This window comes from Monodon monoceros, unplaced genomic scaffold, assembly GCF_005190385.1.
Source record: "Monodon monoceros isolate NGI ecotype Baffin Bay Population unplaced genomic scaffold, NGI_Narwhal_1 Super_Scaffold_19, whole genome shotgun sequence".
NCBI lineage: Eukaryota > Metazoa > Chordata > Mammalia > Artiodactyla > Monodontidae > Monodon > Monodon monoceros.
In genome coordinates this window covers 57323445-57351398 of record NW_021703775.1, presented here as the reverse complement: position 1 = coordinate 57351398, position 27954 = coordinate 57323445, and the positions used below count along the sequence as shown (strand labels likewise).

Here is a 27954-nt window from a genome sequence, read left to right as displayed (position 1 = left end):
TTTCTACGTATCACTAGAATTCTGGTATAAATCTGAAGCTAATTCTGTTATGATGTATGTGGCAAACCTAAAAACAATCATTAATAAAGTAACTTAAAATGCTGCATTAGAAAATTATTCACTCAGTGCAAAAAAAAAGGAGGAACAGAGGAACAACAAAAAAGACATGAGACAAATAGAATTGCAGTGAAATTTATAACATAACTGCTATGAAATGTAAGAAGATCAGTAATACTTACTTCTCAAACCACAGAGTGAGATTAGTGGTATGCCGGATCATTTTCAGAAGATTAGGAGAATTAATTTCTTTGTCTTCCTTTGTCCACACACTTCCAACTAATTCTGATGGCTGTACAGCTCTAAAATCATCAAGACATAATTCTATGTGATACTTTTCCCTCTAGTATACAGTTTTATTAAGTAAATGAGATAAAAGGTTTATGAAAACAAGAACAAAAACATTATAATTTTGCATCGTTTTCTATAGATTTAAAAAAACTTTGTATGCATGTACCTGTGTACTTTTATTTTTACTGCTTTATAGTAGCATTTTGCTTTGGGCAAGGTTGGGATTTCTTCATAGTATCTTTCCCAGCACTTATAAATATTATCTAACAAATTAGGGTGAGAAAGTAGTTTGGGATAATACTTTTAAATAAATGATAATGTTATAATAATCAGTCCAATGAGGGTATAGTAATCACTGCATTCATAAATCTTTTTTTTTTTTTCCCCTCCTAAAGGAGGGGGAAAAAAACCCTCCTGGGAAGGGTACTGGGAAAGAAATAAAATACATTCTAACACTGATTTTGGGAACAGTGATGATTTTTGGTGGGAGATCTATAAATTTAGTTCCTTTTTTCATTTAGTTTTTACAAAATTAAATAGTTTGAAATCTAAATAGTCCAAATTTAAAACTAGAAACAGACATTTTTTTGAGATAGTAATTATATCAATGTAGGAAAACTATAAAAGGCTAAATGGCAATGACTTAAGTTCTCAATGACAATGGCAGTAGCCCTTACTCTGTGCTGGGCAATGTGCTACATGCTGTAAATATATGGACTATTTTAAACCTTGCACAACAGCTCCAGGAGTAGGTACCATCATTAGCCCCATTTTACTCTTGAGGAAACTAAGCAGCAGAGGGATAAAAGTTACACCAGAAGGTTAAAGTTGCCCAAGGATACCAAGCCAACAATTGGTAAAGCCAGGATCTGAACTTAACTTTACCAACTAGGGGTGACTGCAGAAAGAGGCTGTAAATCCAGATAGAGCAAAGAGGAGGAGGGAGTGAAAGAGGAGCCTTCCATACATCAGGCCTTATTACAAGACACTTCATGTACTATCTCATTTATGTCTTATAACAATCCTACATGGCAGGAATCAGCATTTCATTTTAAAAGTTAACTCATTTGAAAGGATTTTTCAGCTTGAACATCAAATTACATACCGATATAGATCTGATTCAAGTAAAGTGAGTTGTCGAGCAATTTCTATTGGGTGTAAGGTGAGCAGGTCAAAAGTCTCTATGTGCCCAGGTCTGCTTATATGCCACTCAACTGTAGGGGGTGAACTCTGAAATGTAATATTATGACCTGGTCCATTGTCTCTTGCAATTTTTTTCCTTTGGATTATTTTAGTGATGGATTCAACCCACTTTTTCATTGCTTTACCTGAAATAACATTACATTAAAAATAATGTTTAAACATTTTAGTCAATATTTTATTTTTAAAAAATAGTTTAAAATCGTTAAGTGATACCTGAATATATCTTTGCTATAAAAAGTTCAAATGATCAAAATTAAAAAATGAAGTTCCCTTTTACCGTTTCCCTATCCCAATCTCAGTTTTCTTCAAGTGGATAACCACTGTTAATAGTTTGGTATATATTCTTTCATATCCTTTTTAAATAAGAGAAAGTAATTTATTTGTAGAAACTTTTCACCTCTATTGTTCTAAACTTCAGTTCAAAATATTATTTTATAATCCTCTCCAAAAAAGATATATCTTGCACAAATAAGATTTATAATGATAGAACATAAAACATTAGCTGTTAATCTAACAAACTTTGCATTTTATAAACCAAACAGTGCAGAGGGCTCCTTCATTTTGTGTGAGCTTTTGATGTGGCTTCGTTCTGTACTATGCATGAAAGTACTATTATTTAACCCTTTATTTTTTGATTCTCATTTAAAGTGTATGATGGAAATAGAAACAAGTTTGTCTAGGACATCCTTAGACCTATACAATCAAAGTATCTTTAAAACTAGAAGGGGAACTGGAGATCATCAAGCCTAGCTCCTCATGTTACTGAAAAGGAAACTGAACTCTAAAGAATCAAAATGATTTTGCCAGAGTCATTTATCTAATGAGTGGCAGTGTTTGGAAGAGAACTCTTGTTTCTCAGCTCTCAGGTTCAGTATGCTCTACTGCCTCTCTGATATGTTATGCACTATTCACCTAATTGTGTCCCAGTCAACCTCCATCGTGGTGTTATAATGGCACAACAGTTCCTAATTGTCCTTTGGGACACATATTTTCAGATATGTTAAGACAGCATAAACTGAGACTTTTTCTATCCAATTCCAAAATATCAGTAAGTTGATCTACTAAATGAAAATTCATTGGATCAACAGTATGATTATTAAACAATTTGTAGGTCAAAACTGGCAAAAATTTTTAACTTTTCCAGTTGGTTATGCTGGCATTATTACAAATACCTCTTAACTACACTGAGCAGTAGTGATGTCAGTTGGTAGTCACCATATTGGTACTTTTATTACACATAAAACTAAGGCACTTAAAAAAAAATACCTCTTACTGTTCCAATAAATTCCTCCATTCGCTGCAAAAGATCTGCATCTCTTTCAAAATCGTAGAAGTGGTGCTCTACCCAGTGCCGACATACATTTAATACTCTATGGCATTAACACAGAAGAAGAATCGAATTACATGGGAACTCGGACATAAACATTTATCACAATGAGTGGTATAAATGAAAACAGAGTAACTCTTACCAAATTAAATACAGCTGACCCTTGAATAACAGGGTTTGAACTGCACGGCTCCACTTATACTTGGATTTTTTTTTCCCCACTAAATCTATACCACAGTACTACACCCTAGGCAGGTGGTTCAATCTGTGGATGCAGAACCACAGATTCAGAGGGCTGACTGTGGATTTTCTACTGTGCCAAGGGTCAGTGTCCTTAACCCCCACGTTGTTCAAGGGTCAACTTTAATCTTATAAGTGGCTTACCACTTTCAAAATTCTATGTTAATTAAGACTTATACAGTAATTTCTGATAATTCCTCTTTACTTCATTCATTTTACATGTTACTTCCTCCTTGCTTGGGAAACATCCTTATTTAACTCTGAAACAAAAATTCAACAAAAGCTTATTTACTTCAGTTATTTATTCAATGCTTACCGCAGTTGTACAGGCTGTATATATTCTTTTCTAAACCTTTTTAGTTCTGCACTCAAGGGCTGATCTCCATTCTCTATAGCTATGCGATCAGCTTCTGTTGGCTCAGGCTCTGGAATTTCAAACCTAACATAAAACAGAACAAACTAATGAAAAGATCAATGATATCAAATTATGCAAACAGAAAACTACAAATCTTTTCACTAGTCAGCACAATCAAGAGAGCACTGGAAAAAATACTAAGGATATACACATCAGTGAAAACAAGTGAGGATTCTATAATGTAAAGACTAATAATTTAATTTTTTTTAATTTAATTTTTTAAGAAGAAATTAATACTTGCCAATATAAATAAAACCAACTAGAAACATAATAAACAACACATGCAAAGTCTAAAAATAAGTGTGATTATAAAGTTAAGGGAATGATATTCATTTTTGGCTTGTGTAATTACTCTAAATCAGCCAACATAAACCTTTTTAAGGGTAAGTTCTGAAAAGCTGACTGCTCTTTGGGTACATGAAACACTTTTCTTGATTACAGTACTTGTTCACTCTATTTTCCTCAACATGTGGTGTATTTGAAAAATTCTGTTTAGAACATTTAAATCATTAAAATTTGAATTTCCAGAGCCTAAATTCTACATTTTTATAGTCTTTAACTTGATTAATTCTGTAAATTTGAAATTTCACATACTGAGTTTCCATGTAAAAGTCTGCCTATTTTTGTATTTAAATAATCAAAGCTAACATATTATAAAATAAATAGTCATCCAAGAGATTTTCTTCTTAAAGTATTCATGAACGACAACTTAAAGCTCATTCAATATATTTCCATATCTTAGCTCAATCTCATTAAAAAAAAGAACAAAGAATTTAAACATTTTAAATTGACAGACCTTTCTATTATAAGACTCAGTAGTTCTTGAGGTTTACAAAAGGATCTATATGTTGTAAGAAATGTCCGAACAAAATTGGGATCTATGAAGAAAAAGGAAAAATATCTTATTAAAATCTTTTATTCAGAATGATTAAAACTATTATTTACATTTTCAAAAGAGATTAAATAGTCAATTTTAAAAGTCTCAAAATGTTTTGACCACACAGAATGCTTTGGACTTTGAAATCAACTGCTAACTTTAGTTTCTTCCTAAATTAGTGGCAAAATCATTGATACTAAAATTTTACATCAACTTATTTCTTGACCTCTGCACACTCTGACTAGCTGATATTAAACTCATTATTGGCCACAGGAATACAAAGGGAAGAAAGGCAGAGCATAAAAGCAAGCTTCCATGTGCTACATGGATCTCAGAACATCACCAGTTGGTTTATCTCCCTTGTAAACAGAAAGGCCACAGCAATAACCCATTACTTTTCCTGCTCTTCAGACTAGTTTATCTGGATTAGTTATCTGGATTTCTTTAAATCATGTTAATAGAGCATAAAACTGGAAATTGGATCTCATAATGTTGTAGATTAAGTTAAATAGTTTCTAAATTGTTTTATGTGCTAAAAGTCTTAATTAAAACTGCTAAAAGATGCTTATAAATACCTATAAGTTACTAAAACTATTAAATGTGTAAGAATATGTTGATTTGGCTCTATTCACAACTTTTAATTACTTTCATTGCAAGTAGACGCAATGAGAGTTCAATCACAAGAGCGGGGGAGTCTTCAACTCCTTCCATGAAAGGATTTGCTTTTCATTCATACTTCATGAAGTAAAGCAGGAAGCTGACTGAGTGTGATCACCTCTCCAGGCCTGCCTACTTGAGTCTCTCCTTGACAATATTCTCCCAGAGTTGTGGAGAAAGGCTGCTGTCATCAGCACAAGAGACCTGGGCTATCATCTGCATAAAGGGAGTTGGGGGTGGCGGAGACATCTTCCCATAATGGGGAATAAAAAAAACACTCACCACTCACTGTAACTCAAATTTCATCAAGGTCCACATTTAGTTGTAAGAGTCTTTAAAAAGGAGGAGGGGAGAATTCATTAACTTGAGTGTTTTTATTGGGAGTATCCTTTTCCTGCTTCATATCACTAAGGAATGGTAAGCTATAATTTAATGATAAATTTATTGAGAGTAGCAACTACCTTTATTTTTGTTAGGCTACACACTATGGATTCTTTATAAGAAAAACAATGTCTGTTATTAGCATAGGATTTAGCCAGAATCAAATTCATTTGCATGGAAAATCTCTATTTAGTCTGATTCTGTCTGATTAAGAATCACCCTAAATTGAGCCTTAAAATAAAATAACTATGTTAACTTCCCCCCCGGCCAAAATCAAATTCATGGATTTATCATAAAATAGAAATCTATTTCCAATCTATTGGTATATGTGGTCATCAAGATAATGAATTGATTTAAATATCAGACAACCTTGAATTTAAGATTATAATAAATTTTTAAGTTAAAGAAAAATTTACATAATAAAAATATATTGGTTTTAAATGGCCCTCTTCTCCTTTAGCTTCATACCTTCTGAGGCTAGAGTGGGTTACTGATAAAAGTGATTTAAATAGATACAATCCTTTAGTAATTTCCTCTTTGTTGGTATTTTATTGTTTGTCTTCAGTTACAGAGTTCCTCAAACGTTAAAGACTAATGTCTCAACCAGAAGAAAAGATTTTAAAACAGAAGGCTGTACAAGATTTTAAAACAGAGATTTATATCGGTTTCATCACAATCCTCCCTTTCAAGAATCTTCTTCCTGTTCTGCAAATCTATATGTAAAGGTGAGGCTACTCAAAACATCATGTACTTAGGAAGCAAAAGCAGTGGCCACTGTAGAGATGCTGAGCTGTCACTGTTGGAGAGGCCAGACCCTTAGTACAGAGTGCTCCAAATATCCCTGAGCTGTGTTCCAAAATTAAGGGTAACCTCTCCCTTTTTTAAAAGAAAAGTTTATTTTAGTCTAAAAGTCTAAAATCAATATCCAGATCCATTTCTTCTCAAATGCCACCTAAGTCAGGCTAAAAAGTTGTGGGATATCAAAGATACTTTTAAGTTGAAAAACAATAAAAGCAAGTTCTAAGTGAATTAAAGTATGTTTTAAGAAAACTGGCTATTTTAAAACAGCCTTTTCATCTTATACCAAAACTTCTGGCCATTTCAGTGCTTTACTAACTGATGACAATGCTGGGAAAGTCATGATGTGCCTCAGTGCCACATCAGTCAAAAGGGATCACATCAATTCCTGATGTCTGTTACATAATGAATTCAAAGAGCATTCACATAATTCATTCCATATGATTTCTGTGAAGTGAGCAGGGCGGCTGCTGTTTTTCCCTTTCTACATATGACAGAAGTAACTAAGAGTTATCTAAAGTCACACAATAGAGTGAAAGAGATGGAACCAGAATCTAGATCGTGTGATTTCTGATTTACTGCTTTTTTTCTGCCATATCACCTGACCTCCCTGGATAAAAGGATCTGTTAAGGTTTCCAAAGCTGTGAGAGCTAAATATAAAGAATGAATCCATGAGTTACATAATCACTGTAGAAATTCACATAAATGATTAATTCAGAATGAAGCTGTAAACTGCTAATCTTGGTTAAAGGCACTAAAGTCATTGAGAAATTAGCAGTCTAATTGTGATTCTGTAATTCTTGTTAAGCCTTCTTCCAGATTTTAGGAAGTAGCAGCTGTACCTTCCTGTACACTATTCAGAAGAGGAGTTTCTGAAGCTGGCGGTGCAATAAACACTCCCACAATCATCACTGTTGTATTAACTTCTAAAGTGACTCAAGTTTAAGTTGTTTTTAGCTTGATTAGAAATTAGAGCAGTCTTGCCAACAGAAAAAACCAGCAGAAGCTAAAAATAAACCAAGAAAAATTGGCAAGAGTTTAAGTACTTTCAAAAAACATCTTAAAGGCTGCATATATTCCCAGGCTTGTATTAATTTAGGCTCTGTTTCTAGTTTCTAAAGCAGTGGGAAATTGCTAATGAATGAAAAACTTATATTAAGAGAGGACATAACATCTATATTTGAAATTTTGCACAAAATTCCATATTCCAGAAGCTATTTTTATTTCTATTGATTTCTCCATTTCAGTGACAGTGACACATATGTCACACTAATCACTGGAAACCTTTATCTTATTGATGATACAAAGGACTAAAATACTTAGATATTTTAAAAGTATCCGTCAATAAGGACAGGTTATATAATTTTATAGGAAAACAAAGTACCTACTTACATTTATCAGACAATGATAATAGCTAAGTTTTACACTGCCTCTGTTATCCACCTGTATTATAAAGTGATGTTTCAGAGACAGATGGAAGGCAAATGCGTTAAAAATACAAAAGCCAGGCTGATTTGGTTTTAAAACATAAGCACAAATATTTGTGGAGAAATTGAAAATCAACTATTTCGATATTCTCCTCTTTCTGTTTATCGCTAGTGGATGTAATTCCACAAACCTCTTTCTCAAACACAACCCCTAATGGATTTCAATACGAGAAATGGCAAAAACATCCTCTGTGGTTTTTCTTCTTCACCATTTTAGGTAACACTCTTTTCTACTCTCAAAGCCCTGGACTCAGATGTCCACCATGTTCACTAGCTGCTCCGCCTCCGTCTACCCAACCTCTCTGTGTGTACAAGTACCTGCCAACTCTACCATCAAGTCCCCGGTCTCGGCCCAGGCTATTTCAAATATAAGCCGTGTTTTCTATTTTCTGCTGGCCTTCTAGCTGCCTGTCTCCCTCATTCTAAAGCTATTTTCTTTGATAATATTTTATTGTACAATTCTTCAAAATCTTAGGAAATCAGAGTATATTTACATTAATGTTCAGAATACAGCATACTAGATTCGAGGTGATAAATTTAATCCTTTTTTAACACATTTTTATTGGCAAGGTCAATAAATTTATGAAATATTTGTTACATAGAGAGTTATTTATGTAAATACCCCTCCCCCAACCACCATAGTGAAACACCGTTAATCAGGATGTCTGTTCATGTGATAATTCTCCCTTTAATACAGCCATTTAAAACGCTACAAGAAACAATAAGCTCCTCAACAAGGATTTATAAACAATCACTCTTGAATTCCTTAAAAAAGGAAACAGACGCTATGCTGACGCACACACACTTAAAAAAAAAAAATCAGAGAGTTTAAAAATAGAACAGCACTGCCCTATAGATCAAAAATTTGTTCAAAAGATTTTTTTAAAAGTTAGAACACCCGAACTGAGCTTATACAGGACACAAACTCCAAAGAAATCTAACGCAGTTTTTTGCAAATTTTCTATATGAGGACATAAAATAGCAGTAAATACTTTAAAGAAAAATATCAACTGGCTTAAATTTTCTTTAAAAGAGAAATTCACCATGCATGGGAAACACCTTTTCCCCACAATTCAGTATGAAAAGTTTTTATTTCCATGTAATGTCAGTTCTGAAAGACCCCTACCACAAAGTCATCTCATTTCTCTGAGAGACTATCAAAACCAGACATACCATATTTCTTCACCCATGTTGTTTTAAAGTCTCAATAATTAATTTGTACTAAATTATTTCCTATAACTCTGTAACAGAAGTGAAATTCCTACTTTCATCTTCTGCTTTTTATGTATATTGCTTTGTGCTTTCCTACTGTAGGTAAAAGTCTCTTCACATCCTTACCAGATGCAGAATGATCCACTTGACTAGACAATTTCCCCCCACACCATTTCAGATGAATTCTGAAGTTCTGATGTAGTTAACTAATTATTGTATGTCTAGAAACACCGGACCTGAGGCACTATAAATTAGATCCCACATAAAACCCTGTTGCAATTCTTTTGAGCAACAGTTAAGCACCTTCTAATTCACCTACATTTACAGAGCAAACACCACCAATAGACTGACTGGATTTTGTTAAAAACTAAAATTATAATGACCATCTAAATATAAACTAAAATCTATGCATTAAAATAGAAGTTATCTATAGTCAGAATTTATTACCTGTTTCAGTAAGAAAAATAACAGTACTCTGACTATATCTTCATAGTAGACCTGTGTTTGCCCAGAAGTGAACAAACTGTTTATATTACTGGCAATTCAAACTAAGCAAGTAATTCTCTTTATTTTTACTATTCAATATACATAATAAAAATTATATTCTAAAAATGAAAAAATTCATGAGTCAGTGTAACATGGTATCAAGTATACTCTATTTCAAGAGTCAAGAAACCTAATTTCTAGTCCTCTTTCTGCAATTAACTGGTATGATTTCTGGCAAATCACAAACTTCAGGGGCCTTGGGTTTTGGTCTATAAAGTGAAGGATTGATCATCTAAGATCTATAGCTCTGTTTCATACATTACTGTTAAAACACTTGAGTGATCAAGCTGGTTGAAGCCACAATGAAGTCTGAATTAAGTAAGGTTAAACAAGTTTTCTGTTTTTTATGATAATGTCTGAAAGTAGTGCTTATTAGTTATTGGATTTTTCTCATTTATTACAGCCAATGTCTTTTATTATAATTCTATACAATGTAATAAAAATATGCAAGTTAAATTTTAGTTTTTGTTTCAGTGTAAGCCACAACTTGCACTGTATGTTCTCTGATAAAATACCTATCAACCAACTGAACCAAAATTAAATAGAGCAGACCAACAGTTCTTTAAACAAATAGCTGATCTATTATCATTGTAGTGAGGACCAAGAGTCCATCTGAGCTGGAAAAGACCTTAAAAACTAGCTGCTTTCATGTTTTACAAGTTCATACATGGTCTATTAAAAATACATTCTATATTGCCAGTAATACATTCAGTCACAGACCTTACGGAAGTCAAATAAGCTAATAATTAATACTTATTATTAGCCGTACCGTGTGTACGGTAAATCACAATTCATGAAAGCTGCTTACGGGTTTTAGTTACACTAGTAATATATTTATGACATAAATTAAAATATTCAATTAAGCTTCAAAATAAGATAGGAAAGAAAAATGTCAAAAAACTTAGCTACAACACTTCTGAACCCAACAGTGGCTTTTTATTCCTCAAGAAATTAATGAAAGGAATTTTAAAAAAAACTTTAACATTTTAAAAAAGTAAAAAATCTTGTCAATTTAAATTTGAATACACCTAACTTTGCAAAGTTCTATAAATTAAGTGTTTTATATTAACTAGAAATAAAACCATTTAAGTTACTCTATTCAAAAGCTAAAAATTAATGTAAATGAGAGCAACTATCAAAAGTAACTAATAGAACACCATAGCAAAAGTACTGTGTCTACAGACTTAGCTAGCATTGTGTACGTTAAGGAGAAAAGACTGCCAAGACTAAAGAAAAACTATCAAGCTATGCTTGTTCTAGTTTTGCTTGTTTTGAAGTTTCCTCATTCAAAAAATAAAAGGCACAGTCCCCTGAAAAAAAATATTGAATTGTAGTTCTATAACTGCTTATTAATAATCATAAGTCAGTTCTGTGAAATAAAGCAAGCAGTAAAGAAAATTTTTATCATTAACAACAGGAGCTTTAAAGAAACAATTATATTAAAAATTTTGAAATTTGAAAATATTTTCCAAATCAAATACCACTGACTTGTGATAGTAAACACCAGTAAGTCTTCTTTAGCACCTGCCACTTGTATTGCTCTACAGAAAGAAAAAAAAAAACAACTTCTGCCTCACATAGATAAGAATCTAAGGATTAATTCTACTCTAAATAGTCTAAGAACCCAAAACAAAGGTACTTAAAACGATGAATAGTTTAGAATGTTTATGATAAAAAGTTCTATGAATCTTCCAAGACACAAAAATCAGAATAATGTGGCAAGAAGAATAACCTGAACCTTTATAACCTTAAAAATTCCTGCAGAAGTAGCAAAGAAATAACAATTTTGCAACTACAAATTTCAGGTAATGAATAAAAACATTTTTTTAAGCTGTATTCTAGATCTTAAAGAAGCTGATGATCATCAACTAAATAAATAGGTCATATTAATTACGGAAAATTGTACCTCTCAAAATAAGTTTCATATGTAAAAAAAGATGACAGAATAATCTATTTTTCATGTAGAATCCTCGGCAGCTTATTTAAATTTTCTGTGCTTTGATTTGTTTTTTATTTTGGGGTCAGTAAAATGAATATACTGACTACAGAAGTTTCTAGGTGAAAAATCAATAGTAAAATTGGAATCCCAAAGTCTTCTTTCACTATATTCAACATGTTTCAGTTACTGCCTGCTACTACCAAATGGTATACACTTAAAGGGCCCAAACTGCTTTTAAAATTAGCCTATGGAAAACACTATTATTTCACTATGGAAAAGACTAGTAAAAGAACTACCAGATTCAACTGGTGCCAGAATAGCTTCCAGAGAAAACTGAGAACCCATTTGAAGGACTTTCAAAACTGGAGAAATTTCCCCAGAAACACACATATCCTAGAGATAGAAATATATTTAAGCAAAAAGTTTGGGGATGGAAGTTAACTTACACACTCAACTATTTAAGAATAGCACTTATAAGAGTTGTGTTTGATTTTATGTCTTTGTAATAAAAGCATTCTTTGAAAATAAGTTTATATTTATAAAGAGCTTTCACAGATTTCATTTATTCTTTCCAACAATATTCTAAGACAGCTGTTGTGATGTTGATTTTTGAGATGAAAACTAAGGTTCTAAAACCTTAAGGAACTGTGATAGCGTGAAGGTGTGAATCTAACAGTGAGTGCTCTTTCCACAGTATTTTACAATCGTCAAACTTCCTACTATGCAGGGAAGTTGAAGAACACTGGATTATCATGTTACTTTATTAGAAGAAATAAAATTACTTTAAAAAAATCTATCATTATATTTGTTCGTTACTCTCAAACACAATATTTGATGCAGCCCACTTAAAGACAAACAAGTCTCAACCCCCTAGGAATCCTCCAAACACCTATGTTTGTCTCTAAAAATTGCGCTGCTAAGGTGAAACTGTTCTCTAAATAACATCAGTTGTAAAAAGCAAAAAATACTGAAAACTTAAATGACTCCCAGGATTGCTAAATTTAATAAATTTTAGGAATGGAAATTAAGAAAAAGCAATGCTGTATATATAATGTACTACCAGCACAATTTTGGTAATGGATATCAATTAGAATTTTTACTGATTTTATAATCTCAGTAATGAAAAAGAAAGAAAAAAAAGAGGTAAAGGAGTAAAAAGATTTTTAGACCCTAATGATGATTGATTTATCACTACTTTTAGTCTTGTTTCTGCCACTGTCTAACTGGGTAAATTTAGCCCAGTAACTTTATTTATAACTCTGGTTGCAAAGTTAAAAGTAACATATGTAAATGTGGTAGAAAGATTATAAAATTTCAAAGAAATATAAAGTGACGGTATTTTTAGTCAAAGGAAAATCAACTCTGATAATGCGGAGGTTTTTTGCTGTCAGTTTGCTTTCTATTTTAGGCATAATGACCTGTGCAGCAAAGAAAAATCAGCTTGAAGCAGGAGAATAAAAGTGACAGGCAAGTTCATACTTCTTACCTGCGTACATATGGTATGTGAGCCTCTCTATAAGTTTAATAACAGTTCCTGCTTTGATAATTGGAATTCCAGCTTTGGGCTGCACGTTTTCTTCAAATATGATATTTTCTTCAGAGTCAGGCTCTGCAAATCTATAAACATCAGCACTAGGGAGCCTCATCTGCTCCTCCTTTTCTTCCTGTAGCATTGTCACATCAAGCATCCTTTCCAGTGTACTCCGGTACTGTAAAGATATCAATGCTGCCATCCAATTGTTTTTCTCTTCAGCTGACTTGGCAGAAAATATGACGCTATTTTCATCTTTTAAAATTATCTCAAAAGCATGCTTGTACTCATTGGTGTCATCTTTGTCATTAATTTGTACCTTTCTCATAAAAAACTTTTCTTTAAGACGATACTCTGCATTGCTAGCACCAGGAAGTCTTGGCTGCCCATGATTTGATTTACAGCAAATCATTAAGCCATCAAAGAGAAATATGTGTCTCTCATGTTTGGCTCCTACACGTGTAAGAGTTCCTTCCATTATAAACTCATTGCAACACTGTCCAATGTCTTTTCCCTCCCAACCATCAATATTCTTCTGAATCTCGTTCATTTTCTTGATTGCTAGTTGTTTCCCCTTCATTTGCTGACTATAAAACCGACATGCAGATTCACTAGGATAAAGGAAAAAACATGGTTAGTACAAAGATGACAGGAAATCTACAATTCATGTAAATAAATGACAGTGCAAAAGTATATTTTAAAAAGTTGCACTGAGAAGGTTTTCACTATTTCTCCAAATATATTAGTGTTACAAAATTGCACAGTTTTGGAAACTAAAGCAACACAGTGGAGACATTTTTTTAGTGCTCTAAAAAGAACAACTGACTATTGACAAAATTCTACCCTATAAATTTAGCTACAGAATGATTATTTCTACCATGGCTATGAAATATTTAGAATGACAAGTATTAAAAAGTAGCCCAATATAGTGAAAAAAAAAAGATTAAAAAATTTATCTAGAAATGCTTAAGTAGATAATACCTAAAGTTAAAAACCACATATATATTATAATTAGGAAACTGGAAGCATATTATCTGAATTAATGCCTTGAGTTACATAATCCCTAAAATAAAAGACACTACTAATTTTACTTTGACAGAACAATGATGTTGACATAAATCTACCCAATACATTTTGCTCTATCTCTCCTTTAGCTTACCAGTTGACTCTCAGGAGGTCTTGTCTGGGAGTATGCAAGGAAAATGCACAAATATGAAAGGTTTTTCAAACAATAACAAATTCTCTTGGCTTTGATGTCACTTCCTCTGAAAGACCAAGCTTGTCACTAAAAGTATTTTCTTCATTGTTTACTTGAGGAGGGAACTGGGATCCCTGAATTTATACCACAATATTCAGGGTGAAAAGGAGGATTATAAAAAAAGTGAAAATATTCACCTCAGTCTTCGTTTTGCAAGACTTTTAGAGCATATTTTTTCCATACCACTCTGAACATTAAGCAAAGCTGTTATTGCTTGTTTCAAACATTCCTTGTCTTCTTGATCTTCACTCTTTTCTTCTAACTGCTGCAAAGTAAAAAGTGACAAATCTGAATTAGCAGAACAGTTCTGGCCCCAAAAAATAATAATCCCATTTTTATTTAAGGATAAAGATAACATTGATTAACCCTTTCTACCACAATAAAAATTTTAAACCTGTCATAAAATATATTTTATTTATTTGGCTGTGCCAGGCGTGCATGCGGGATCTTAGTCCCCCGACCAGGGATCAAACCCGGGCCCCCTGCATTGGGAGTGTGGAGACTTAACCACTGGACCGCCAGGGAAGCCCCTATTATTCTTTTCAGAAGTCTTTTTCTTCCTTTGTATTACTATCCATATCAACATGCAACCAAGTTTTCTACATTAAAAAAAACAAAAAATGTAGAAACAGTGTTAACAGATATCACACCTTCTGACAGGCAGTAATGTGCAGCTTCTCAGATAAATATTACTGAAAGGAAATGAGGGACATAAATTATCTTTTTACTATCATAGGTCTTGGCACCACAGTAGACACACAGATGAGATTTTTTTTGAAGTGTGTAATTTGGTCTTAGATTTCTGATTCCCACATTACGGTTGTAAGCAATGGAATGCCGAGGAAGATAAATATACAGAGAAGGATGCAATATAGTGGAGAGGAAGTTGAAGACACAAAACCTAAGATCAAAATTTGACTCTACTTTCTGTGTGACCTTGGGGCAAATTACTTGACTTATGAGCCCCCCTTTTCCTATCTGTCAAATGAGGCTTATAAAACGCCTGCTTTGCCTATTTTATGGGATTGTTATTAAAAATGAAAGCACTTTTTGCCTATTTTGTGGGGTTGTTATTAAAAATGAAAGCACTTTGTAAATGGTAACATACAATATAGGTGCAAGTTGCTTTCCTTTGTAGTTCTACTACAGAATTAACATTGGTATCATGAAGAACTTTGTCAGTATTCACATGTTAAGATTTTGAGTAAAACTAGGAATATACATGTTAGTGAAACTCAAGCACATTTTCAATTAGTGGCTAAAGATGCCACATGTGCCAGACAGAAAGTCTGTACTTAATAAGAATTGAGTCATCAATAACTACTAATCATCAATGCAACTAGGTGGCAGTAATTCAAGCAAGCAGTTAACTGAGGTATGAGTGACAGTAAGTAACAATAATTCAGTAACCTTATAAATCTCTTTGTGGCCACCAAAAAGGAAAAGTTAAGAAATGACGTTTATTAATAGAGCTTTCATGCAACGTTTAAGAACACTTACTCTCGGTCATAAAGGAAAAAGACTTGAGAAATAAAACCATAAAGAATAGTAATTTACAAAGGTTTACTTTTCAAAGAGCTTCATTATCCATTAGTACTTTAAGAACTTTGTTCTTGGAGAGGTATCTCTTAAAGATTAATGATAAATTCCTTTTTTGCTTCAACTGATACAGGTTATACACACACACACACACACACACATACACGCACACACATGTGTGTACTGATGACCTATGAAAAGTAAACATATTCTTACTCAATGCTCCAGACAATTTTTATAAAAATAATTTGCTTAAAATATCTTAATGCTCAAATACTCCCGAAGTAATAAATATATTGTAATATCTATTTAACAATCAGGTTTTATTATTCAGATTTCTTATATCCATTATTTAAAACTCACTGAGGCATAATCTGTACTCTTTAGAAAAATATTCAGTCTCATTTGTATTAAATAAAACAAAAATCTATTCACATAATTTCCAACAAAAAAGGGTTGGGGGAGGGAGACAGTTGCTAAAGGATAAGAGACTTAAAAATAGCTACCTTACAAAAAATATGCAAATACCTTTTACTCATAGTATTTCTCTTCACCATGGCCAGCCAGATTAAAGAAAGCCAATGGCCAAGTGTTCATAAAGAAAGATACTAGGTTTTTAGTTAACGGATGTTAATGGTAGGCTGAAGGCTGGACTCTGGGTAATCTCTAAAAGTATCTTCCATCTCTATGACTCTAAACTATTTACCTCTCATATGGCAGAATTTTTGGAGACAAATAAAATATTACCATAAACTTTATCAAGTTTAGGCTTCAAAGGCAGCAGACAATCTAACACTGAAAGCAATATTCAGTAAGAAAGGGCAAAATTCTAGATGGTTTAATAAAAGTACCACTAAAGAGTAAACTACTTCACTGAGTTGTTTCAGAATTTAATCACTCAATATTTAAGTCAATATGATACAAAGCAAAAAAAAAAAGAGTTGACACTAACAACAGAATATTATTGAGTCCTTTACATTCTATCCTTTGATATTTTTAATATTATTAATTCAGGCAAATATACCTAAAGTCATACAAAACACAATTCTAACACATAAAAAGAACTCTGAAAGTAACAAATCCATTTAGACATGCATTTGATTTTCTATTCTAAAGATGTTTCAAGTTTCTGGGTCATTTATCTATCATTAACTATAGCATTTTACATACAGAATATACTGGTATCTCAAAAATATTTTTAATATATTTTAAAAGCACAAACCCCAAAGTCTGTTTTAAAAACCATAAAACTTTACTGATGAAATAATTTTTAAATGTAATATTTACCTTCACAGCATTAGTCAAGCATCTAAAACAAATTTCAGTGTAATAAATGACCTTCCTTATAAGCATTCTTTGCTTCTTTTACTTAACATAGCTGATTTAAACAGGGCATTGGTGCAGAATAATTCAAGCTAACCACCATCAAAGGGGTGGCTTATTGTTGCTACAGAAACAAAGCAATGGCAATTAGTATGTAAATGAGACTCCACAAAGCAGCATCCTCTTGTTACCAAAGTGATATTCAATACCATGCTTTTCATGGGTGCCTATTTAATAACACTATGTAACAGCAACAATTTAATTTTACAAATGCTGTTTACTAAATAGTTTAAAAAATTATCAAGTCCTGATATTACATTGCCGTATATGAGAATGTATTTAAACTTACCCAGAGCATCATATTCTAAAGCACAATGGTAAATCATACGATCTATAGAGATGATAAAATTCACATTTTCAAAAGAAAGGAGCCACTTTTACCAGTAATTTTTTGTTTTTTTTTGGGGGGGGTCCTTTCGAAATAAGTAGAAGGGGCAGTAGTCAATATGGTATATCGCATGCCCAAAGGAAACCCTGAGAGATAAACAGTATTAAATTTAAGAAGCTTTAAACTGGAAAAAGATAGGAGACAAATAAAACTCAAGATTGGTTTACTCATAAAAAAAATAAAGTGTTGTACCTGATGCAATTTATATAAGTTCAACTAATTCACAAACATATAATGGCTCCTCTCTTTAAAAACAAACTTGAATCCATATGTTTTTATTTCTAGAAATTAGTTTTCTCCAACAAGGAATACTATAGAATAAAGGAACTGCTATACTTGATGATGGAGGCAGGCAGGACCAGAACCCAGGATTCCCAACTCTCAGTCCTTTTCAATATACTACCCAAAGAACTGAAATGACTTGAAATACTTGTTTAGAAAATATTCACCAAATAAAACCTATTCCATTCAAATAGGTAAATTGCAATGCACAAGGATGACAAAATATATAATCAAGAAACATAGTATAACTAAATTGCTGTGCTGAACACCTGAAAGTTACACAATATTGTAAATCAACTGACTTCAATAAAAAACATTTTTTTTAAGAAATATACACTATAATTGTCTAAGATTTGGAACATAAAAATAAAGATTTATCTTTATCTTAAATATTGTGTACATATATGAGTTCATCACAAAATGTGAGAACACAAGCAAAGATAGGAATCATGAAGTAAATTTCATAACTAGTTCCTTCCTTTCCCCCAAATGTTATTTTTTGAGTTAAAGTGATTTCATATATGCAGATAATTCTCCTAAAATGTATAAAATTTCAGCCAGTATGTGATGTTAATGATATTAACAGAATTCGATCTTCTTTTACTTAACCCTTATTTTCCCCCCAAGACAAGCAAGGAGATGACCATTACCAAGGTGGTATATAATACATGAAATAAATAGTATAACACTATAAATAATCCATAATTGTAACTTAAATGAAACAATATCTTTATTAAATTAGCCAATGGTTGAAAATATAAAAGTGAAATCTTAAAATATAAATTATAACCTGACTTACAGTTCACTATTAGGAAATAAAAGCAAAATTCTCTAAGTTTTTGAGGAAAGTCACAAGTTTTATTGAGATAATTAAATGGTCTTTTGTACACTTTTAGAAACTATTTAGAATATTAATAGTAGCTGAATGAAACTCAAAAGGGCAGATCTACAGGGGAAGCCAGTGAAGTTCCAATCAGAATTAATTTAACAAACATTTAATTAACCATCCATTATTTATAAGTAATGAAAATATGACAGTGAGCAAGCCAAATCTGGTCACTGCTGTTAGAGCTTAGAGTGTAAAAGAGAAGATGAATGACAAAGTGCTATAATGGGGAAAATACAGGTCACTCTGGAAATACACAGCAAGGGCCCCTGACTTAATAAAGGGAGAGATGATAGCAAGGAAGGCTTCCAGAAGGAAATGACTATAAGGTTCGAAGGATAAGAATGGTTTAGCTATGGGGAAACAGAGGTACAAAAAATGTATTAGGAAGAAGAAACAGCATGTGTAATCAAAGAGTTACTCAGGATCAAGGCTGAGAGAAACTGGCGGAAGAGTAGAACCTGGTGGCTGGGAAGGATGGGGGTGGGGAGAGGTGAGGAGTTAAGCTGTTGGAGAAGTCAACAGGGACTAAGTCAGGGCTGCAAGCCTTATTAGAAACTTGAACATTAACCTGGGTCAATGCGGAGCCATTAAGGGTTTTAAGCTAATGACTAATGTGATCAAATTTGCATTTTAGAAAAATGGCTTTGGTTTCGTTACCCAGGAAACAGCAAATGTGGGGGGTGAGGATGGGAAAGGCAAGACTGAAGGGAGATTAGATGATCATGGCCCTCATAGAGTACCGAGAGGAAATGAACAGAAGATGAATCCAAAAGAAGATCCTTTTCACGAATGAAAAGGACTTACTTGGTGACGATGTGGATGTGATGTGGAGAATGACAGAGAAGAGTTGAGGACTTCCAGGTTTCTATTCTGAGTAACCAGATGGATAGTAGGACTACTTCACTGAGTGAATGAGTGCAGAAAGAAGTTTTGCTGGGAAAGATAAGGAGGTTTTCAAGAAAGTGAACTTGGTTTGTTTATACAAAAAAGAAGCAGAGTAGTTCAAAAGATAGTTGGACAATAAACAGTCTACATTTCCCCATTTCCTTTTTCATACCCCTCTCTTCATTGAATCTCTTTAATCCTATTGAGACCAGCAAAATTCCTGATTTTCTTCATGCTGCTAAAAGTAACCTTGGGTGTGACAGGTTTCTTACCTGATAGCAAAGGGGTCACTGCTTTTCTAGATAAACTTCATGAGTAAATGATAGGACGGGAGTGGGGGAGGAGAAGGGTCTGATAAGGTTCAGGACACACTACTCCCCAATTTGGCACCTTGGCATACTGAATATTTTAAGTTGAAGGAGTTTGAGAAAACAGCAGGAGGGAAGGAGAAGGTCAGTGACCTCCCTGGTTCTGTTTTGTCAAGTTCCTTCAGTTTAAAATACTCAATATGCCAAGGTTCCTGTGTCATGTAAAACTTACATTAAATAAATCTGTATGCTTTTCTCCTGTTAATCTTTGTCAGTCTCCTTTTCAGACCCAGCCAGAGACTCTAAGAGGGTTGAGGAAAAAACTTTCTCCCCTACAGGTACTTGGGAGCGGAAATAATTTGAAAACAAACAAACAAACAAAAAAAGTATATTTTAATAGAGAACACTGTGGCATGTAAATTATATCTCAATAAAGCTGTTTTTTAAAAAAAATAATTTAATGCTTTTAGCTAAATATCTGCTCTTCAACTTTCTGTATACTGTACCTATCTTCTCTCTTAAAATGGGCTTTTAATGGCTTTAGCAATCAGACTGATGGTAAGTTCAATTTCTAGTCTGAAATGTGCAATTACCAAAGAAATCGTATGACAAGATTTTATGGTTTTAAAAAGTAAATGGCATCATACTTTATCTATTGAGATTTCAAATATTAATTTTAAAAAGATTTGACCAAGAGAAGGGAAAACAAAAAATACTGTTGATTCAGTGAGTTTAAAGTTTGTAATTAAAAAAAATTTTTTTTAATACTAGCTGAAGTTTATAGTTATTTTATATAGCTTTATTTGGGGTTTCTTAAATTAATTAAAATGGGTATTTATAATTTTTATTATAAAAATTGACAAAATATTTAAAAGTAGAGAGAATAAAATGATGAATACTCATATACTTCATCCATATTTGGCAGTTTTTAAGATTTTGCTAAATTGGATTTAATCTCTTTTGTCTTTCTTTGCTATCCAGACAGGTGGAAAATTGCAATTAATATAAACATTTAAATATATATAATAGGAATTAAAACTGTCTATGAAAAAGTTTTTCAGTATATATGATTAAAAGAATGATAGAGACAGGGGCTTCCCTGGTGGTGCAGTGGTTAAGAATCGGCCTGCCAATGCAGGGGACATGGGTTCGAGCCCTGGTCTGGGAAGACCCCACAAGCCACAACTACTGAGCCTGCGTGCCACAACTACTGAAGCCTGTGCGCCTACAGCCCGTGCTCCGCAACAAGAGAAGCCACCGCAGTGAGAAGCCTGTGCACCTCAATGAAGAGTAGCCCCCGCTCGCCGCAAATAGAGAAAGCCCACACACGGCAACGAAGACCCAATGCAGCCAAAAATAAAATAATAAATAAATAAATTTATGAAAAAAACAATGATAGAGACAGATAATGATAAAAGTATTATTTACTATTATCTATTACCAGTTAAATATTAGAGTATTAGAAATTCTGAAAACTTTTATTTTTTTAAGATTTTTTAAAATATGGACCATTTTTTAAAGTCTTTATTGAATTTGTTATAGTATTGCTTCTGTTTTGTTTTGTTTTTTTGGCTGCGAGGCGAGGCATGTGGGATCTTAGCTCCCTGACCGGGGATCGAAACTGCACCCCCTGCAGTGGAAGGCAAAGTCTTAACAACTGGACCACCAGGGAAGTCCCTGAAAACTTTTTAAAATAGAGAAGCACTTAATGAAAGAAAAGATCTTACACCTTAAAAAAAGAAGAAGGAAACTGCGCTATAACTGGAAGGCCAAAATGCTGGTGAATAACGTTACCAAGCTCCCTTCATTGTGACTTAGAATCACTTTTTTACAGTAAGGCCAAATTTATTTTTATTTTTAGCTTTTTAAAGAAAAGGAGAGAGTTTGGTGAATTTCCAGCTAAAAAAGGGAAAAAAAAATTGAATACCACAATGTTTATTTGATGAAGAAGTCATAACACAACAGCAAAAAAAGAAAACAGGGAAATATGTTTCTAAGTATCACTATTATGTTTTCAGATTGTAACAATCCTAGATAATTGTAAAACGTTTTTAGAGTTCCTGCTAATTGGATTAAATTTGTGTACTGTTTCTGTATGGGAATATTTTAAGCTCAAGCATGTCATCTAGGTGAGGAAAAAGATAAAGGATGATCTAAGAACAAATAAAGCAATTAAAAAAAATCAATGCAACCAATTTTAAAACATGCCCAATATTCAAACTGTATTTTAAACAGGATCCAGCTACTCATATCTTTAAATCTATTAGAATACATTTTCTAACATTAGCAGCTCTCTTGCCTACTTGTGGAATATGAGTTGCAGCCCTTCACTGTACCCCCTTCCTATTGTTACAGACAGCAAAGCCATAACAAATACTGAAGAAGAGCTATAGGGCTTCCCTGGTGGCGCAGTGGTTGGGAGTCCGCCTGCCGATGCAGGGGACACGGGTTCGTGCCCCGGTCCGGGAGGATCCCACATGCCTCGGAACGGCTGGGCCCGTGGGCCATGGCCGCTGGGCCTGCGTGTCCGGAGCCTGTGCTCCGCAACGGGAGGGGCCACGGCAGTGAGAGGCCCGAGTACAGCTAAAATAAAAAAAATAAATAAAAGAAGAGCTATAAAAATGCAAGAACTTCCAGTAACGGTGGTGAAGTGAAGAAGTCTTGAAAACCCTCTGTAGATAACAATTATTCAATCTAAACAAGAGATTAAAAATATTTACAGGCACTGGAAAAAATCTGAAAGAAAGCATAAGCCAGAAATACTATTGCTCTTGAAAAGCTGCAACTAGAAACTGTACACTTGTGGGATTAGGGCTTTCTCCAACCTCCCATGATGACAGTGAGGAAGAAGGAGAGGAGAAGAGGAGCTTCACACACTAGAGATGAAAGAGAGCAGAATTTAAAAGGAAACTGAAGGGGGAAATCTGGAAGTGAATGAATTGCAGAAGGGTTGAGACACAAAATCTAAGAATAAACTCTACCTAAATGCCTGGTTGACTCCTAAACTCTGCATGCATGAAAAGACCCCAGGGAGTCTAGCAAAAAAGTAGGCAGAGACCAAAGAGGAATCTACTATTGAAAGACAGAGCTATAATGGATAGGTTCTGCTTTTCTTAAACTGAGTTTATTCCCCAACTGTACATAGCTCAGAGAGCAGAAAGCTGAAGACTTACTGGTTTAAGGTGCCAGGGAATAGAGTCTGAGGCTGGCAGAGTGGCTGGAAATTAAGGGGGAGTCTCCAGGTGTAAGGGAACCAGATACTGAGTCCCCAAATTTGAACACTATCTCTGCCCACTTAGTCTGTCAAATCATACATGTGTAAGGAAGACAGTAAAGAGTCAAGCTAAAAAAGCAGCGTATGGAAATCCTAAAAAGTGATACAGAGATATTAGCTGCTGCACAACACAGAAGAGACAAATTTGCAGTTGAGTCCAGAAAAGTTAACTGTCTACTACTAGAATAAAAACCCAACAATCCACAACAAAACGAAAACCAAAACCCACAAAGGGAACCACAGAAATCCTCAACACAACAGAATCCAGAGTTGTTAACTAGCAAAAAAACTGGGAAAATGTGACCCATATTCGAGGAAAAAAACCCAGTTAATAGAAACTGACTCCAAGCGGCCCAGATGCGGGTTTAGGAAAGACTTCAAAGTAGCTTTTGTGATCATATTCAAAAAATCAAAGGAAAACATGGTCTTATTGAGTGGACAGATAGGGAGTCTCTGGAAACTATAAAACAAAATCTAAATGGAAATTCTAGAGTAAGTATAGTAACTAACAATTCTATTGACAGATCAATAGAAATTACCACTCTGAAGAACAAAGATTTAAGAAAAATGAACAGTCTCAGAGATCTGTGGGACAACATAAAGTAGTTCTACATACATGTAATTGGAGTTCCAGAAAGAGGAAATGAGAGAAAAATGGCAGAAAATGCAGTAATGTAAAAGCAAGTTAAAATCTGAAAGGTGACAAGAGTTTGAAACTTTAAACAGGAAATCAACCCTAAAAAAATGTTAGGATAATCTCATTTATGGAATAAAATACCTTTCAAAACCATCTCTCTTTTCTTATCAGAGAAAAAAAATCACCAAAACTATGAATGTTCCTCAAAGCAGTTTAGTTGATTTAAAATTTTAACGCTGGAGTAATATATTAGTCAGCTATTTGTTTATAATGGCTCCTGCATTATACTATTCTATGTTTAACTTTAGGCATTCAACATCTGTGGTCAGATATGATACTACTTAGCTCACTGCTTTGAGCCTATGGTTTCTGGAAAAGAATTTCTAAATTTAGAAAGCTAGTTCAAAGGAATGGAAGCTAGACAGACCTCTTCTGGACTTATTTTTATGATACTCAGAGAGAAGCTATGTTTTCTAAATCTCCTCTTATTGCTGGTATTAAGCATCAGCTCATGGGCAGTATAAAAAAATGGTCTGAAGCATACAGCAATTAAACCAGATGCAGAACATGAAAAAAGTAGATAAAACATTATCTAGAGTAGAAGATGTTTGATACTTGTCCAGCTCCCAAACTGAAAAAGCAACAAACCAAAGCCATTAACAAATGCATACAAGATACCTGTAGTAGGGGTCTGCAGAGCATATTTCTTTACAAGAGTTTCTGGTGCACTATGTGAAGGCCATTAGTGGGTGTTTAAAGTGAATGATGTAGCACAATTTATGTTTGCCTTTTCCAATTTGTTTTATATACTGAAAAAAAAAACTACTCTGGGAGGAAAAATGTCTCCTACTTTTAACATTTCTCAGTTCTTGAGCCTAAGTTTCCCACTCACTGCACCATTCAGTTCTAAGTTCTTATCTGTAACCCTTTCCCACAGTTCTGTACATAAGCATTTGAGGCTACAATTTTGGCAATATTTATGATGCTAAGGGGAAATGTTAAGGACTATTCTTCGAGTCAGTCAGTACACAAAAATCTAGGAATACTAGAAATTTTAATGTTAAATTTTAACATATAGCAAGTGTCTAACCATGTGAACATTCAGATTAAAGTCTTTAGTGTCTCTTATTTTCTAAAGTAAAGCATGTGATCAAGACAAGCACTGCAATGTTATAACGAATTAACATCCACTAAAATATTTACTATTCCATTGGTTCTTAATTTAATAATCTTACCTAAAAACTGAGGGTTGTTGTGATGTGTTAAAATTAAACCTGGACATGTTTCTCTCAATTATTTTCCTAATCTTGTACTTTTTATTATCAATGAAACCTAAGACAGGTATGGAGGTTTTAAGTGTTAAATTTTCTATTATTTTTTCATTTAAGGGAAAGCATACATGATAACCCCAACCTCAGTTATGTACATTTAGTCTTATTCAGAAGATGGTTAGTAATTTTGAATTCCCATGAGTTATTAGCTGCTTATAATCCATCTATTTGAAAAATACTGCAGTTGTTGGCTTTTCACTAGATTTTTGCTGGACTGAAATTAAATGTTAAAATCTAAGATCAGGAGGAAATGATTAATTGGCCCATGCAAAAAATATATTTTTATGGGTTTAAGAAAGCCAATATACACTGGAGAATCAGAAAAACAAAAATGAATTTAATTTTTATAGTATACCAAAAACTAACTGTAATGGGTTGAATTGTGTTCCCCCAAAAAGTTCTACACATGGTACCTGTGAACATAATCTTATTTGAAAATTGGGTCTTGGGTTTCCCTGGTGGCGCAGTGGTTAAGAGTCTGCCTGCCAATGCAGGGGACACGGGTTTGAGCCCTAGTCCGGGAGGATCCCACATGCCGTGGAGCAACTAAGCCCATGCACCACAACTACTGAGCCTGTGCTCTAGAGCCCATGAGCCACAACTACTGAGCCCGCGAGCCACAACTACTGAAGCCCATGTGCCTAGAGCCCATGCTCCGCAACAAGAGAAGCCACCGCAATGAGAAGTCCACGCACCACAACAAAGAGTAGCCCCCACTCGCCGCAGTTGGAGAAAGCCCGTGCGCAGCAACAAAGATCCAACGCAGCCAAAAATAAATTAAATAAATTCAAAAAAAAAGAACATTGGGTCTTTGCAGATATAATCAAGTTGAGATGAGGTCACATTGGATTAGGGTGGGTCCTACATCCACTGACTTGGCATTTTACGAGAAAGGAAAGAGATTTGGATGCGGAGGTAACAGAGAAGAATATGAAGATATGAAGAAAGTGATATGAAGATGGAGGCAAAGATTGAAGTGAAGGCATTTATAAGCCAAGGGATGCCAAGGATTGCTGGGATACACCAGAGGCCAAGAAAAGGCAGTAAGAATTCTTCCCTAGAGACTTTTTTATAAAGAGTATGGCCCTGCCAACACCCTAATTTTGGACTTTTTGTCTCCAGAACTGTGAAAGAATAAATTTCTGTTGTTTTTAAGCCACTCAGTCTGTGGTGCTTTGCTCTAGCAGCCCTCGGAAACTAACACACTAATGCACAAATAACAATATAGATTTGAACCTGATTTTTTAAATTGAGGGAGACTTACTTTCCCCTAGGTTATATGTACCCAGCATATTGGAAAGAGAACAGGTAATTTTCTAGGGAACTGATTGGCTCAAAATCAACCTGGATGATTTTTTTCTAACATTTGTCTGAGTATACCGTAAGAGGATAAAATAATATATCTAAGAACAAAGAAACAGTTAACATTTTTGATGAACTGAACAATGTACTGATTTGGTAACCTTCAAAATACTGGCCAACATATTTACTTAGCCCCAAGAAACAACTCTAAATTGGTTTAATAAAGCAAATTAAACTTCACATAGAAAAATCAAATTACTGGAACAATGAGGTTTTCAAAAGGACACAAAGGAAGTTTTTTTGTTTTTTTTTTAACTTCAAAAAAATTAACTTTAATGTGAAAAAAATTAATCAAAGGTTCCAAAGACTTGACTGCAAACTAACTTGCTGGTGGGGGGCAGGGGAAGGGGGAGAAGTATTTCTTTTTTCCAGTTTCAGTGGCATTAAAGTCATACTATTAATAACTAAACTTTTATTTTCTGAATTTGTAAAGTTGAAGGCATTCTAAGTTTCCAAAATAAATGTAATTATATACATATTATGTATATATATGCAATATATATGTAATTATATACATATATGTTATTATATTTACAGTTAAACTATTCCTACAAATATAAAACATTTATAGGAATTGCAAGGAAAACTTACTTTACTTTTGCTATTCACTTTTTAACAAGCATTTATGGAATGTCTAAGTGCCAAACACTACGAGGCATGAGAATTCAAATATACATAGGGCTCAGTTCCATTCTTTATGGAGTATACAGTCTAATGACAAGGTAGACAGTAAAAATGGGACATGTTCTATAAAGAGGTACGAAGAGAATAAAGGAGCTTAGTCAAAGGATCAGCCTAGGAAACCAAGGGAAACTTGATGGAGAACCAACATTTGAACAAACTCTTTGACACGCCGGAATTTTTCAGATGAAACGGGAAGGTAGAAATAGAAGCAAAATTCCAGGAAAATAGAAAAAAAGAAAGATATGGAATCCTGAACAGATTTGACATATCCAGAGCTGCTCGGAAATTTTTTATTGCTAAAGCATAAGGAAAGTAACATCAAGTATTGAAAGGTGAGGCTGGAGAGAGGCTAAAGAATTTAGACTTTGTGTCCCACTTCACAGGGTACCAACTGCACTTTTCAAACTGGGAGTTCCATGAGACACAAAGACCATATAGGAAACTGCTACAGTAACCCAGGAAAGACATACTGAGGGTCTGGACTAAGGCAGTGTCAGTGGAATAGGAGAATAGACTGGATTCCAGAATCATTTCTGGAATCAAATCATGATGTTCTGCTAATAAGGGACTGAGAAGAATCAAAGATGGTACTGAGGCTTCTGGTGAAGGGATCTGAGCTGATCAACAAAGAAATGGAATACAAATTTGGGCAGGCAGGAGAAGTGGGGAAGTGGTGAAAGATGAAGGTAGTAAAATGTTAGTTTAAGATATCTGCAAGACAAGAAGAACATTTTCTAGTAATGACAATACTCAGTATTTATATTTTTTACTG

General features: G+C 33.8%; 1 protein-coding gene across 2 annotated transcripts in view; it reads right to left on the bottom strand.

The window, feature by feature from the left end:
• The window catches only part of SOS1 (SOS Ras/Rac guanine nucleotide exchange factor 1), a 150921-nt gene that overhangs the window by 28176 nt on the left and 94791 nt on the right, over positions 1-27954 (bottom strand). For both annotated transcript variants that reach the window (XM_029231478.1, XM_029231479.1), the window contains exons 9-15: positions 14358-14485; positions 12918-13573; positions 4330-4411; positions 3435-3557; positions 2818-2921; positions 1454-1676; positions 240-359 (exon numbers count right to left, since the gene is read on the bottom strand). In XM_029231478.1, coding sequence (XP_029087311.1) covers positions 240-359; positions 1454-1676; positions 2818-2921; positions 3435-3557; positions 4330-4411; positions 12918-13573; positions 14358-14485 — 1436 coding nt within the window. The remainder of the gene's footprint in view (positions 1-239; positions 360-1453; positions 1677-2817; positions 2922-3434; positions 3558-4329; positions 4412-12917; positions 13574-14357; positions 14486-27954) is intronic.